The sequence below is a fragment of the Glandiceps talaboti genome, chromosome 2 (assembly GCF_964340395.1).
Source record: "Glandiceps talaboti chromosome 2, keGlaTala1.1, whole genome shotgun sequence".
Lineage (NCBI taxonomy): Eukaryota > Metazoa > Hemichordata > Enteropneusta > Spengelidae > Glandiceps > Glandiceps talaboti.
Window position 1 is genome coordinate 20210679 of NC_135550.1, and position 15392 is coordinate 20226070.

The 15392-nt window shown below is 32.9% G+C and overlaps 3 protein-coding genes across 3 annotated transcripts; 1 reads left to right on the plus strand and 2 right to left on the minus strand.

Annotated features, from left to right (window-relative positions):
* Positions 1-388: 388 nt before the first annotated feature.
* Positions 389-2607, minus strand: LOC144453788 (large ribosomal subunit protein mL49-like). Its single transcript, XM_078145143.1, has 4 exons — positions 2510-2607; positions 2008-2185; positions 1502-1629; positions 389-668 (listed from the first exon to the last, which is right to left on the minus strand). The coding sequence occupies exons 1-4, from the start codon at positions 2585-2587 to the stop codon at positions 522-524; spliced, it is 531 nt and encodes a 176-aa protein (XP_078001269.1). The 5' UTR covers positions 2588-2607; the 3' UTR covers positions 389-521.
* A 54-nt stretch (positions 2608-2661) lies between these two features.
* LOC144452192 (ubiquitin-like FUBI-ribosomal protein eS30 fusion protein) lies at positions 2662-5445 on the plus strand. Its single transcript, XM_078143242.1, has 5 exons — positions 2662-2705; positions 3632-3713; positions 4106-4250; positions 4813-4868; positions 5241-5445. Exons 2-5 carry the CDS (start codon positions 3639-3641, stop codon positions 5364-5366), a joined length of 402 nt encoding a protein of 133 aa, XP_077999368.1. The 5' UTR covers positions 2662-2705; positions 3632-3638; the 3' UTR covers positions 5367-5445.
* A 3163-nt stretch (positions 5446-8608) lies between these two features.
* On the minus strand, positions 8609-15333 carry LOC144445355 (ras-related protein Rab-15-like). Its single transcript, XM_078134897.1, has 7 exons — positions 15210-15333; positions 13067-13127; positions 11572-11632; positions 10978-11055; positions 10421-10510; positions 9746-9811; positions 8609-8761 (listed from the first exon to the last, which is right to left on the minus strand). Exons 1-7 carry the CDS (start codon positions 15331-15333, stop codon positions 8609-8611), a joined length of 633 nt encoding a protein of 210 aa, XP_077991023.1.
* Positions 15334-15392: the final 59 nt, after the last annotated feature.

The window sequence follows — 15392 nt, forward strand, 5'->3', positions numbered from 1 at the left end:
TTTGGAAAGATAGTTTGACCAAAAGTGACAAATAATCCTTAGATGTACACATGATATAGATATCTAGACAGATCCATGGATACTTTGGATTCATTTTGTTATTAAAGTTGGCTGAGTTTGTAACTGGTCAAGTTCTACTGGCCAACTTTGCAACTGGCCGAGTTCTCATTTCCATTAATTGATGGCACTGGGTGAATATTGAGATCATATTGGAGTGTCAAATAATACCATGGGAGGATTTACACTGAAGTTTATCTCATACTTTTTGATGTCAGACTTGTCACTCGCATAGCTACATCTACTCCTCAGCTTCTATTGTATTGTAATTGTAGGCAGGTGAAAATAAAAAGAATTCAATATTGCAGCTATACACATTTAATACAGTTTTATTTCACTTTGCACCATGCAGTTTCTTTGGAGCATGGATGACTTACAATGAAGGCAGTCAAAGAATACAACTTGTAGAAAAATTTGACAAAGAAGTGCAGATAAATTTATTTCCTGTTGATTTGACAATCTGATTAGAATCCATTGTCTCGTAACCAGTCTTTGACTTCTTGTACAAATATGCCTTTATAGGATATAAACATACCAATTTCATTAACTTGTGAATGTACTTTTTCTCCCATAATGCCTTCTAAATGCAAGGTAAGATCCTTTTCTAGTTCCTGTAAGTAAATAAAAAGAGAAGACATTTGTTACTTGCATATTGGGGTTTTAAAATAACATGAAGAAGAACTCCTTGGTAATAGCGTCAACATGGCCTGTGACTATACTAGGGTACAATAGCGCCTATCTGAACATAAAGAGGCTTTATTTTGCATTTTTGGAATCCTGCACAATATTTTTTGTTTATTGTTGTTAAAGACAATGAACAACAATATGATTCAAAACTGAACAATTGAAAACAATTAATTAAGAATGTCACTTTTTCTATTTCACTTTTTGCCTGCTAGTCATCACAGATGTACAACATTGCCATTTCACTTTTCTGTATCTGTCAGGACTTTCAACATTTCAATGTTTGTCACTTTTACAATTTTTTCAATGATCAGGCCCTTTTCAACCATGTTTTATGTGATATCAGACTAAGATGAGACCTCAGAAAATAATGTGGTACAGAACCTTGTGCATCCATGTATAGCGTTACAGATTGGTCATGGCATATCTTTGAAAAAGGGAGAATCACAGACACACCAATGAATAAAGTTATGGATGTATAAGTGAATTCTGTTAGAATTTCCATGGTTATAGCATGGAAGTATATAACCGACTTGGGTTATACTTCCATGGTTAGAGTGTTTATGTTCTTAGGATTTAGATACTGTACTTGTTTGTGTTTGTATTGTAATCAGTGTTGCCTTCCATACATATCTTTTATTATTCTGTGTATATGGTGTCAACTGTTTCCTTTGTGTAGTTACAGCAGTCAGTGCTTTGTGTAGTCTCGCTGCCAGACTCGTGACTATCATCCCTAATCTGTTTATGTATGTCGACCTACCCAAATATTTCCTTCTATTTTGTTAACAGTGGTTATCTGTCGACCTCCACCATCTTTATACATAGCATACACTGGCCAGCTGTGGAAACGAGTTCTTCTTATATAGTATGGACAGTCAGGAGATGGCTCTGAAACATGAGATAATGTTTAAATGTGTTAAGAATTCTGTCTGTAGTTGTAAAATCATGTCCATCACTGAATTATACCTCCAATATCATGATCTTTATGAAAGTTAATACAATATCTCAAAGAAAATGAAAGAATTGGCAAAATGAATACATATGTCAATAAATTATCAATTATCAGAACATTCTGTCTTTACATTTCTATTAACATCATCCTAAATGTTATTAAAAGACTATGAATTGATGGACGGAAGCCTGTTCATGTCAAAATATTCTGGAATCCTTATTAATCACATAGCATATTTCATTGCCTATGACATAAATTGGTCATGACTATGGTCATATTTTTTCTCTTTTTCCATCAAGAATTATACACTGTACCTTTTTGTGGTACCCATCCTGAGGGAGTAGGATACTGTGCATGTTTAGGAGGTGATGGCACTTCAAGCTGTGGTAATAAACGTTGTACATATTTGAAATCTTCCTTTGACTCAATGACATCTGTAAATTCATTAGGGGATGGGTCAGCGGCTTCCAGCGATGAACATGAACATCTTTGCTGTTTTTGAAACAAAATGTAGAATTACATAAATCATTTTACGGTTATTAAAAAAGATAACTGGAATATACTTTCATAGTACCAGACTGTTTAATTCTTAAAAATACGACGACGTGTGGATAAATGATCTGAATATTTTTGTATCCATAAACTTTATTCACATGCATAGATTCTTGACAAATCGGTGTGCACAGCGCCCCCTAGCGATACTTCAGTCAAATATTCACGTGTGTGGTCAATGAAAATAACATTGCACTGTTGTTCACTGAATTCTTTTCATTGTGAACGAATCTTCTAACAGATGAATAAAACAAGTTTGCTTACCTGGTATAGTAGCGTTGATTTCATCCATCTCGAGCGCAAAAGGGAGTAAGAAATGCGCCGGCACAAAGTTGATGTCATGTTTTTAGCGAAGTGTTGAACTCTAACCTTCCCGCAAAGGATTGTGGTATGCGCATTTCTAATGCGCAGTCGTTCTTTTCGCATTGCCAGTCGTTCATTGCACAAGTTCCTGCAAGAGGTACGTATATAAAGTCGCTAAATTTAGCTTCATACTAGAACAGATTTGTTCACTGGATATGAGGAATCTGTCTTGACTAGTCTGATTTACCATTTGACGATTTTAAGTCGAATCTGTCACTTAACTTTTGTGAAAACAGGTTACGTCTGAGAAAAAAGTGGTAAGCACGTTGTACCGTGTACGTATGGCCGACTACGCACCATACCACATTGCCATTGAAAGCATTTGTATGGTTGCTTGCCTCGATCAGTTTATCGTCAATTTTACAGGTTTAGGAGTGAACATCGACTTACAACATGTGTGGATTAGATTTACATTTTAATGAAGCAAGAGTTTTATTATATTTATAGTAAATTATACCACTTTTTGAAATAATTGATGTCAATAACTATAAGAAAATCTAAATTTAGTTTTCCTGTCATCTGTACTAGTAGAGCATGGAGTGTTGTCCTTAGCCCCATCAGGAAGGGAAAGTGTCTTAAACTTAGGGAATGTTTGTTGACAACCCAAAATTGAATCATATGTACATTACAAAATATATTTTCCATTCATGAAGTTCATCAAAGTGTTATTTTGTATGATTTAAAAAAGGTATTGTGTGTTAAATTTAAGAATTGCAGGATGGTAGTATTTTTAAGCAACGCAGTATGAAATATATTGAAAGATAATCATGTTTTATTTTAATGACTACTTTATTTTATATGACAGATTCTGTTGAAATGTGCTTTGAAAATTCAGCTGAAAACCATCAGTATTTCATTTTTCATAAAAAATATTATTATACCAAAACAGACTAGTAATCCCAGCTGTTGTGTTTTTCTGTTCATTTTAAATACATTCTTCAGCATTAGGTATAGGTTTAACTTATCATTATGTATAATTGTGTTGATATCATGACGAACCATTTTTCAAATGTTATTTTACAGAACCAAGATGCAGCTCTTTGTCAGAGGTGACAAGACCATCGCCCTTGAGGTGACTGGTGAAGAATCTATTCACGATTTGAAGGTAGGCCAAACATAATACAGTGATATCAGTTTCAGTTTGATAAGCCTTGTACTTTCACATATGGTTGGTGTGACTTTCATCATGCAAACCCATCAAAAAAATTTCTTAAACATCTCAGAACTCAGTACATATTGGTAGTACAAATTAATGTATTACTTTAGAAATGAATAGACTATGCTCTGACAAGTTCTAGATATTATTTGATATTCTGACAGACATTGATAGAAATCAATTTTGGAGGGTTACATTTATGGGCAAACTCTTGCCAACTATTGGTTTACCGGAAAAGATAGATGAAGTTTTGATTCTGTTTCATGACAAGCCACTACTATGCTGTCACTGTCTACTACTTTAGTTTTATTACTTGATATATTTTGTTTCTGTATTTACAGGCCCTTATCTGTAATGCCCATGGCATTGGTGTGCAAGACCAAATTCTCCTGCATGGTGGTAGACCCCTTGATAATGAAGAGATTGTTTCACAGTGTGGTATTAATGAACTTGCCACAGTTGACCTGGCTGTTCGTTTGCTTGGAGGTGAGTGCCAAATAGCAATGATTGATGTGAAGTGAATTTAATTGAAATTTGATTTCCACAAGAAAGACAGACAGTACAAATAGCTTGTAGAAAGTAGGCAATAAGTGTGACCTATGAAAATTCAATGATATGGGTGATAGACTAGAAAACACTTTTGAAAAAACTCATTGAGCCTAGACATTTCAAGTGTCGTTGCATAGTAATTAAAACAAATTCATGTACAACTGTGAATTATTAGAGATAAAATTGATAAGCTAATGTATTTCTCAACAAGATTTGTGATGGTGTTTATACAGTGCATGTAGATACCAATTTTCCCCAAAACTATGTATTGTTTGTATTTAACAGCAGAATTATTGAAACCAGCATTGCAGTTTTGGTCTGTCATAGATACATTCTGTAATTCAGATGATAATACTAATTGATTACTCAAGATGTTATTTCACCCTTTTACCAAATTACGTAAAGGGATATAGTATTGTGTCTACAAATGTAATGGTCTGCTGTCAGTGTCAGGAAATATAGTCAACACCAATTTAACCATGCATTCTTTTCATTACAGGCAAAGTACACGGTTCTTTAGCACGTGCTGGTAAAGTCAAGGGACAGACACCAAAGGTGAGTTATTACCTTTCAGTAGATATATATATTTTATGAAAACATATAGTTGCCAAATGACTATATTGGCAACGATGTATAGCTATAAAGTCTGCTGAAGTATGGTTTATGTACTTGTCAATAATAGGTGTAAATGTTGTATTAATACCAGCTAGTTAGTATGAGATTCCTGTAGCTGTTGGATGTCAATTTGTCAAGAGAAGTATTTCATAAGTGATTTCTCAGCATTTGTACATAGGGATTTAAGCATTTTGATAAATGTCACGAGGGTAGCTTTGGAAATGTGTAAGGAAAGTATTGGATGCAGATTGATTAGAATAATCAAGCATTTCCATCTATAAATAACTAATAAAATGTTACTGTCTTTATCAGGTTGACAAGCAAGAAAAGAAAAAGAAGAGAACTGGACGTGCCAAGCGTCGCATGCAGTACAACCGTCGCTTTGTCAATGTAGTTCCCACATTTGGAAAGAGGAGAGGTCCAAACTCTAACTCCTAAATATGTAAAAACTTTATTTGATCTATGTGTGAGAATTCAACTTAGATCTCTTTAAATAAAGGTCTTTTTCAGTGCTAAATGTTGTGTCATATTTGTTATGAATGTTTCCAGAAGGATGTTGTCTTGTACAGCATGAACATGGCATGAATCTACATCAGAAGCACCCACTGTTTTTGTATCAATGTATGTCAGTTTGAAAGTGTTAAGGAGAAAACTTTTAGACACCTTTAAAACCAGTTTTAATTGTCCACCCCTGCAATGTTCTCTACATCACTTCTGCAATGAGCTCCTACCGTACATATAATGCCATGTCCACATTCTATGGTTATCTGCAAGTACAGATTAGAAATGCACCATGAAAGGGAAAAGTTTTCTATTGATGACGAATGGTGATGAATGAGTAGACGGTGTAATAAAATTGATAACACATGCGCTTGAGCAATATCACAATTTAGTGCCTGCCCTTGGGCTGAGACTCTTTATCAAAATTTTGATGATGGCCTTGCCTTTGGCTCGGGTCATCAAATTTTGGTAAAGATTGTCAACCCGTGTGCAGGCACTAAATTGTGAGATGTGTTATTATTTAAATATTTCATCATTGTTATACCACTAGGCATCTTTTGTTGCCCCACCCCCTCACACACATCAAGAGAGCTGGTTCTCAGCTCATGAAGATGAATAGATTTATGAATATGGTAGTCATGAACAAGTGTAGGTGCAACAAACTCCAAATACAATAACATTCTTTACCAAATACAAGTATTTATTCATGACTTAAGTTTCTTGAAATGAATGGTTGACATTTCAAAGTTAACTGTTTAGGCTTATGTACTCAGTTACACTGGTGAATACACTAAGTAATAGTGCCACTAATTAGCACCTAATCCAACAATTTCTACTTGTATTGTTTGAAAAATGAAGCTATTACATGTAAGACCCATGAAGAGGAATCTTTGGAAGACAAGTGGATATTCAAAGAGTAAAGGCAGACTTCTTTATCCGTATGTGAGATTACAAAATAGATACTGGAAGACTTTGATTACTTTGTTGAAAATGACAAAATCACTAGGAGTTGTAAGATAATATTAGATATCTTTGACTAGACAAAATATCATTATTTACAGCCTACACCTAGTGTGAATTTACACATGACGTGTATTTGCTAGCATTTATCATATATTATCGGAAAACTTGATCTACAAGCAGTGGTCTTGGTGTCACACTTATGAAATCAGTTGTAATAAATGGTGTCGATAAATCCACTTACGTGAGTGAACTTTAAGACCAGAGCACGCACGCTTATAAGTGTGAAATCTCTGTACATGTTCGCCAAATGAAAAGATTCGATATTGGTGTATGGAGCATCTGCATTGGTATGAGTAATTACAACTGGACATAACACTTTTAAACCTACCGATACCTTGTTTCTAAAAGAAATGTACTGTTATGTAATATAAGTATCCACCAATTTCAGTCACATCATGGTTATGAGTGCAGTTACCATGACAATTGAACATAGTGCTGATGATCATACTAGTGTAGTGTACCCTCTAATGAAAGGTAAACTTGTTGGTCAAAATGATTTCTTTTTTAAAAATAGGGCTTTTTGCGAATTATCACAGCATGGGATAAGGGAACACTTCATTTTGATGGGTTACAAGGAATTGCTGTGTCAGTGGTACTCCATATTGACTTTGGAGGGTACGTTGATCAACATATGATAAGGAATTGTGAAACACCAAATTTTGATGGGTTACAAGAAATTTGCTGTGTGTCAGTGGTGCATCGAGGGCATGCTGGCATTGAGGAATATGCTGACATTGTTGTTCATTTGGTGAATATATGTCAACAATTACTACATTTGTCCCTTTAAGCTTCTTTGTCAAAAAGATATGGAAGTTCTAATGCATTCCACGTCTTACCTGAGAATGAATGGAAACTGAATGGAATGGCAACATGAACAAACTATAAACCATTTGAACACATTAAACTAAATATTTCTCAAAAAATGTACTCTATCTTGAAATAAATATTTTGTGATATTGTTTTGGTAAGTTTAATAATATCTGCTCCAAGAAAAGCTACTCATAATGATAAATAGAACTATAAAACTATGATAATACTGTATATCTTTAAACTAATACTAATAATAATTTTCTTATAAAGAAAGCAGAGCTGTGTTTCATTCATACATATTTGAACTACACATAATCTAATTTGTAAGGCACTGGGTCAAAATATTTCATCATTCACATTGGTAAAGTACACATTTTGTAAAGTTTGATCACAATCTTAATGGATACATTTGCCAACATTGGATTCCTTGCTATGCCTCACAGAAAGTAGTAATAAGCCAATAGTCATTGGAATTATGTAACCTTTCATGAGGTATTTACCGGTAAGTATAAAAGGGGGCAAATACTCCCAAGACATGTATGGTAGCTTTAGAATTTAGTACCAAATTTGGTATTTGTGGCAAAAGAAAAGACATGCATTAATTGCTACATGTGAGTGAGTGAGTGAGTGAGTGAGTGAGTGAGTGAGTGAGTGAGTGTGTGTGTGTGTTTGTGTGTGTGTGTGTGTGTGTGTGTGTGTATGTATGTATGGATGTATGGATGTGTGTAAGGATGGATGGGTATGTGTATATATAGACATCTATGCTTTAATAGTAACTTTTGATGATTTTAGGAAAATGCAGGGATAATTTGATATTGAAAATCTTACATATATGAACTATAATGTAATTTCCTTTTTAAAACAGACGTAATGTACATAAAAAAAATATGATTTGCTAAAGTGAATGACAACATATTAATAGAGTACATTTTATACAGGAATGAGTTACAACACTCAATATCATAATAAAGTCATCTATGCAAGCTCTACTGCATGATGTGGGAAACAACGGATATTTTTAGATTTGATTGTACTCAACATATGCCAATTATTCTCATCATATCACATAAAAAGTTTTGTAATATATGATTTTAAAACTATATTTGTATGGTTTATAAGGCAATTAATAGAGATGAGAATTATTCTTCAACTTTTCCTTTAGGATATTGTCTGTTTAAGTACAACTTTGTACAACTGCAAAATTTTTGGGAAAAAATATAATTTGTTGGAAATGGAAGACTTGACTGAAAATAGGTTCTGTTTTTCAAAGATAATGTTTCATATATAGCAGGATCCCCCCTGCATCCTTGGCAGGCATATCAATAATATTATTTCACTATCTTGTTTCATACACAACATGATCCCCCTGCCTCCTTGGCAGGCATGTCAACAATATTAGTTTCACTATCTTCTCTGCAAAAAAGTTGGATGTGCTCCATCTGTTTTTCAATTTCTTTTTTGTGCCTTTGCATGACAGTTTTAGTAAGTTCAAGGAATGCCTGTAAGAAACAATAGATGTAATTTGATTAAAACTATGCGCTGTAAAGTTGGTCAAACATTGATGGTATTGGTTCACAGTAAAAACATGGCCAACAGAAGCCAAACAAAGATTTAAAAACATAAAGATTTTGGGCAAGGGTTGCAATATGATATATAATATACGATATGATGTCTACTGTATAAAATGAAATATCACGAATACAACTTCAGTTACAGTGCACTTCATCACAGTCCTAATTCTAATTTTACATTACAATTTTAGAATCTCCTGGTAGTACTCAACAGCTAGATTTACGTACACCATAATTCAACCAGCATACTGTGATCTGTTTAGACATTGAAATTAAAATTAAAAGAAATCAATGTAGTCTATTTCACCAGATAATAAAACGTAAGTGCATTTGCAAAGAACACACACATGATACAAATATACAAAAATGATTACAAAAGAAATACACAATTGTTATCTGATGTGGACCATGGAAATAGTTCACTGGAACTAGTCTTGTCCATGGCCTGTACAATTGTTATCTGATGTGGACCATGGAAATAGTTCAGTGGAACTAGTCTTGTCCATGGCCTGTACAATTGTTATCTGATGTGGACCATGGAAATAGTTCAGTGGAACTAGTCTTGTCCATGGCCTGTACAATTGTTATCTGATGTGGACCATGGAAATAGTTCTGTGGAACTAGTCTTGTCCATGGCATGTACAATTGTTATCTGATGTGGACCATGGAAATAGTTCACTGGAACTAGTCTTGTCCATGGCATGTACAATTGTTATCTGATGCGGACCATGGAAATAGTTCAGTGGAACTAGTCTTGTCCATGGCCTGTACAATTGTTATCTGATGTGGACCATGGAAATAGTTCAGTGGAACTAGTCTTGTCCATGGCATGTACAATTGTTATCTGATGTGAGCCATGCAATAATAGTTCAGTCTTGGCCATTGTAAAATATTATAATTCTAGTCCCATACCTCATCAACGTTTGTGTCTGTATATGCACTTGTTTCATAGAAAGGTGCATTCAGTTGTTTTGCCAACTAGAAATATGAAGTGAAAAGAAACATTACTTTAGTGCTAAACGGTGACAATCAATATGCACTTTCTCTCAATATAAGGAGCTTGAAAGCAATGCATTGCCCACTGTGCAGGTGTATGGTCATCTACATCTCAAATCTAGATATTTACTGGTACGTGTACTGTATTTGCCAGAGTTGTGTTGAGCACTTCAAACAATCTCTTAGGATATTACTTACATTTAATACAGAAAGTGACAATTTTTAAATTGTTAGGTAATAACTTTATATAGTTACATCTTTGTAAAGGTGCAAAGCTGAATGGCACTTGAATTGTAAGCCTCACAAGATTCAGCTTGTGACCATTTAGTGATAAATGACGGTTCACTATAGTTACAGGTGACCACTGGTGGCAGTGGGATTAGCGCATGCATCCTAGACATTTCGACTGTCATGTTCTCATTTCTTAGTAATGACTTACAGCTAGTGCAAACACAACACAATTCTATAGTTAAAAATCATGCTATACTGCATTGACATAATGTGTTATTATGTTGGGAAATATCATGTAAGAGTCAACAACGCTACATGCATGTATATACTTCCGAAACACAATAATGATGGCTGCCATACCTGTTCTCCTTGTTGCCTGGAAACAACCTTGTTAAGTCTGACATCACTTTTGTTGGCTACAAGCATGATTTCAATGTCTTCTGGAGCACACTTTGAAGCAAACCAAATCAAAAAGTTGTTACAGTATAGAGTTTATATAAATTTTCACCATGGATAAAGTAGCTGTTCTGATGTGTATACCTTAGATAGCCGCCATTCTTATTTCGCATTGAGGCTTTAAGTTGAATGTTATTTTATCTTAGGTGACATTTCAAAAGTTGATCCTGCTTCAATACTATGATCAGTGTCACCCAACATATCAGAATCTTAATTAACAAGATAACCATGGTACAGATGTTGGCCAGATTTTAGCTGCTTTGCAATTGGTTGCCTGAATTGAACTGTTCTTATGCCACAGACCACAGCCAACCAACTAATTACAGGGAAGCATATAAAACAAGTTTTAAAACAATATTTGTACAAATGAATAATTTATAAATATGAATATTTCTGAATGTCTATTATTGCATTAATTAATTCAAAAGACTCTTCTAGTTTAAGAGCTGTGACATACTTACTTCTGAAACTAAATTCACCCATTTCTTAATATTTTGAAAAGATGTTTCATTGGTCATGTCATACATAAGTATAACACCCTGTGAAATTAATATAAAAAAAAAACAGTACATAAAATCAAAAGATACGACAAAGTATTATTTACTAGATATTTAAAAAAACCCTTGAAATTTATGTTTGTGTGGGAAGGTGATTGGAGAAAGGAAAAGAAATCATATGTACTGTTTTTTTTTGTTACATATCTTCAAAAAAATGGTATCTGTAGACATTGGTAGTATATTCATTTAGCTAAACTCATGTCCAGATTTGTTGTAGTAAGAGAAATCCTGTGGGAAGTTAAAACATTCTGTGATCTTTCTCACTCTCTGTTGCAGTATATACATTATTACCCAAAAGACACTGACTTCCAATCCATTCTTTGGATGATGGGACAAGTGACATTTATGACTGCCATGGTAAATATTACTGCAAACATACAAAATAATCATGTCAAAGTATCAACAAATTTACAAATATAATTCTTGACTGATTATCAAAAAAAAGCTGGAATATTCATTACCATACGATCTTATATTAGTGTCACATCATATACCTACCTGTGCTCGTCTGTAATATTGTTTTGTGATGGTTTCATATCGTTCTTGACCTGCAGTATCCCTAAGATATAAACAGATATGGAGTGTGTGAACAATTCTGGTATCAGTTAATGTGCTATGAGTTAAAGTACTTATGATTTTCAAATTGTATACATGCATATATGCTAAAATTTGATATTTATGCCAAATGAAATAAATGGGTAGTAATTCAAAAACATCTTTTCAAAACTAGATTTTTGTTTTACATCTTGATGTACTATTGTAGAATGTTAAAATGGAATAACTCAGTTGTATTACCTACAATATACAGTCAAGTCACACACACAGACAGTAACATACAGAACTTGACATCACACATGACACTGTAATCCTGTGATTTTCATTACAAAATGTCATTAACAGAGTGTTTCAAAAAAATCCCTAGAATTGTTCATAATGCTTAATAAATAGAATGATGATTACTTTTCTGGTGTCTATCATATTTTCAATATAGCTCTGAATTTTCTTTCTCTTTATGAATTGCAGCTGTATGATACGAAGACAAAAATTAATATTCTCATCCAAGGTATTGTTTATATACAGCAACTTGACTGCATTTTCAAGTCAACTCACATTATGTGATAAATCTTCATTTAAAAGTAAATGTTTACCTTTTAAAGGGAAATGTACTTTTCATACCATAATGAACACTGAATTGTCTCATAAAATTACTGGTTTTGTTTCAAAAGCAACCGAGGGTCATATATACATAATTTGAAGTAAGATCATAATCATGTTTTTTATTCTGATGAAATTTGAAACCCTAGAAAATCACTAAATTAGGTTATAACACACATTTCCTACATCAATGTAAGAATGTGTAAGCTATTTATTCAGTGTCAAACAAGTTATTTCATTGAGTATTAAAATAGAAAACCTAATTGTAAAAAACATTTTGACAAGGGTAGAGATTATATTATATTGACATTACTTGCTAATTGTTATCAATGACAAGTGTGTTATCACAGTACATGTATACTGTGAATGTGTGTATCTAAATTTTATTTCAATATATAAGTACTTTCACTGGTAAATTCTGAATAACCACGGGTAAAAAAGGTAAATCTTTATAATGTGAATCAGTACATTAATTTACAAAGGTGTTGTGGTACACTTTTGTCAATTTTTTTAACCACGAAAATGAAGTTGAGCCAAAGTGTGAAAATTGTTTTCTGCTAAAATGAGTGAGCATAAAAATAAATATATTCACAGTAAATTGTCAAAGTGTCAGCTGTAATGACAAAGCAGATAAAGTGTATTACATTCAGGTTACAGAAACTAATAATCTCAAGCCTTTCTAAATAAATTCTGTAAATCACAACATTGTCATGACCAAAAAAAATATGTTCGGCTGTTCTGTACTAGTAATGGTATTTTTTACAACGTGTCCGTTTCATATCATAAATACAATACATCTATCTAGGGTATACATAATATAACAATACCACAAACCTACCATATTTGTATGCGAATCCTCTTTCCATCCACTTGAATAGTTTTCATTTTAAAGTCAATTCCTATAAGAATTAAAATAATAAATAGAATATTAAACCAGTAACAGAACAGCAGGTGCATGTTGATGCATTTCTAAGTACTGTCTGCACAGTCAATTCACAAGCTACCAGCTTCTTTCATTATCAAATAATAATAATTTTATTTTAGAATTTGTATGTGTATATATTTTGTACTTGACCCGAACTCACCTCATCTGTTGAATCATTGGTTCAACAAACAATAGCCAAGATTGAATACATCTGTGACAAAGTGAGTGTGAATGATGGCTATTGTTGGCTGCCATATATAATTTATATAGTCACTGATTGTATACACCGAATTCAAATCACATAATTTATTGTAATCTACCAAAGAGTGGATACATCAGACATTTGTATCATGATGATTGAGTACACAGCATTTATTGTTTATTGACAGTGACTTTGGTATGCATTAAGTATTCACACCATTTATGTCACTACACAGTGAATTAATATTTCCAATTGAAATAAAGGTGTTAATTGTTTGTTGCCATATACAGATAGTGATTTTCTAAAACATAATGGGATTCACAACCTTTTGTTGTAAGATGCTACACAATGTACACAGACAGTGATATTTGTAAACAGCATTGACAACACAGTAGTGTGTGATGAATGGTCAAACCACCTGTTGATCATACCATAGAACTATATACATGTACATATCACATATAATCAGTCTATAATATTTGTGACACTAAGAAACATTTTGAAAAAATGAAATCAGAATTTTAATTTATCTATCTGTCATGAGTTATATATTCTTCATGGCAACAATGCTGCAACTATTGTATAGTATCATATCAAATTCATTTCAATACTTTCATCCTTCTATGTCAAACAAATGCACTGAAAACAATGAATTCACCCTAGTAACACTATTAAAATGGATACTCTATAATGATCATTACATCACAATGGTACAGAAAACCTCCACATCTTCATAAAAATATATGAAAGGTAACGATGGTGTAACTATGTATCATATCAAATTCATTTTAATAATTTCATCGAGCTGTGTTGAACAAATGCACTGAAAACAATGAATTCACCCTAGTAACACTAAATGAATACTCTATAATGATCATTACATCACAATGGTACAATTAACCTTCATGTCTTCATAACAATATGAAAGGTTTGATTACTTGATAATATTTGTAGTCTGGTGTGATACTACCATATATTATAATGATATGTTTATGTGTCATATTGTTCATGTGATTTAGGCATTTTTTTATGCTGGTTTCTCAGTCGCTCACTAAGGATGACAAACAATCTGATTTGTATGTGGTATCCTATGTGATGGATGTTATGCTGGTAAACCCTCATATGCTGTGTTTTTAAGTTTACATATTGTGATTTGAAAACTGATGAAATATACTGGTAACTGGTTAATGTTTTAATTTTGGCTAGTGTATGAGGGTTAGTGTATAGTAGTTTAATTTATACTCGGAAATTATAAATTATATGAAAATGCAATATGGGAGACTGTGATTATATGTGGTTTTCAGTTCTATTTTATAATATTAGGCCTAAAAAAATTGTTTGGTTCCAGTTGCCTGACCCCACCTAATTTTTCATTTCCCACCTTAAACTTAAATATAGAAAATTAAAAAAATCTACCTAACCCACCTATTCTAAAATTGAACGCAATCGGAATCACACAATTTTTTTAGGCCTTATAAACATACTAGACAGATGTTGGTTTATATCTTGCAAGAAAAATTACACTGAGACATAATTTTCTTGTATGCTGTATTCAAATTGTAATTTTCTTTCAGCTAATATTCTTAATAACTATTTCTTTTACACAATATATTTAATTATTAAAGTCATGATATTGATAAAAGCACATAGTGTTTATAAAATACAAAATATGAATTCAATATTTTTTGTTTTCAAATTAATAGTACAGAGTAAAAAACTCAAATATTAATATTAACGCAACTCATATTTTAAAATAAAAATCTTTATAGATACCAACATATTTCAATTATCAGTTGTCATTTTCTGTTTACAATTACAAGTTGTCATCACAATATAACGGTTGCGAGTACTCACCGATTGTAGATATGTGAGTTGGCAGGATTTCATCGTCAGCAAAGCGGCACAGCATACACGTTTTACCTACTCCAGAATCTCCCACCATCAACAAACGTATGAGAATGTCGTACTGTTTGGCCATTACGACTACTCTACTCACTACACTACATCAAATTTGCCCAAATCACGCTACATCAATCA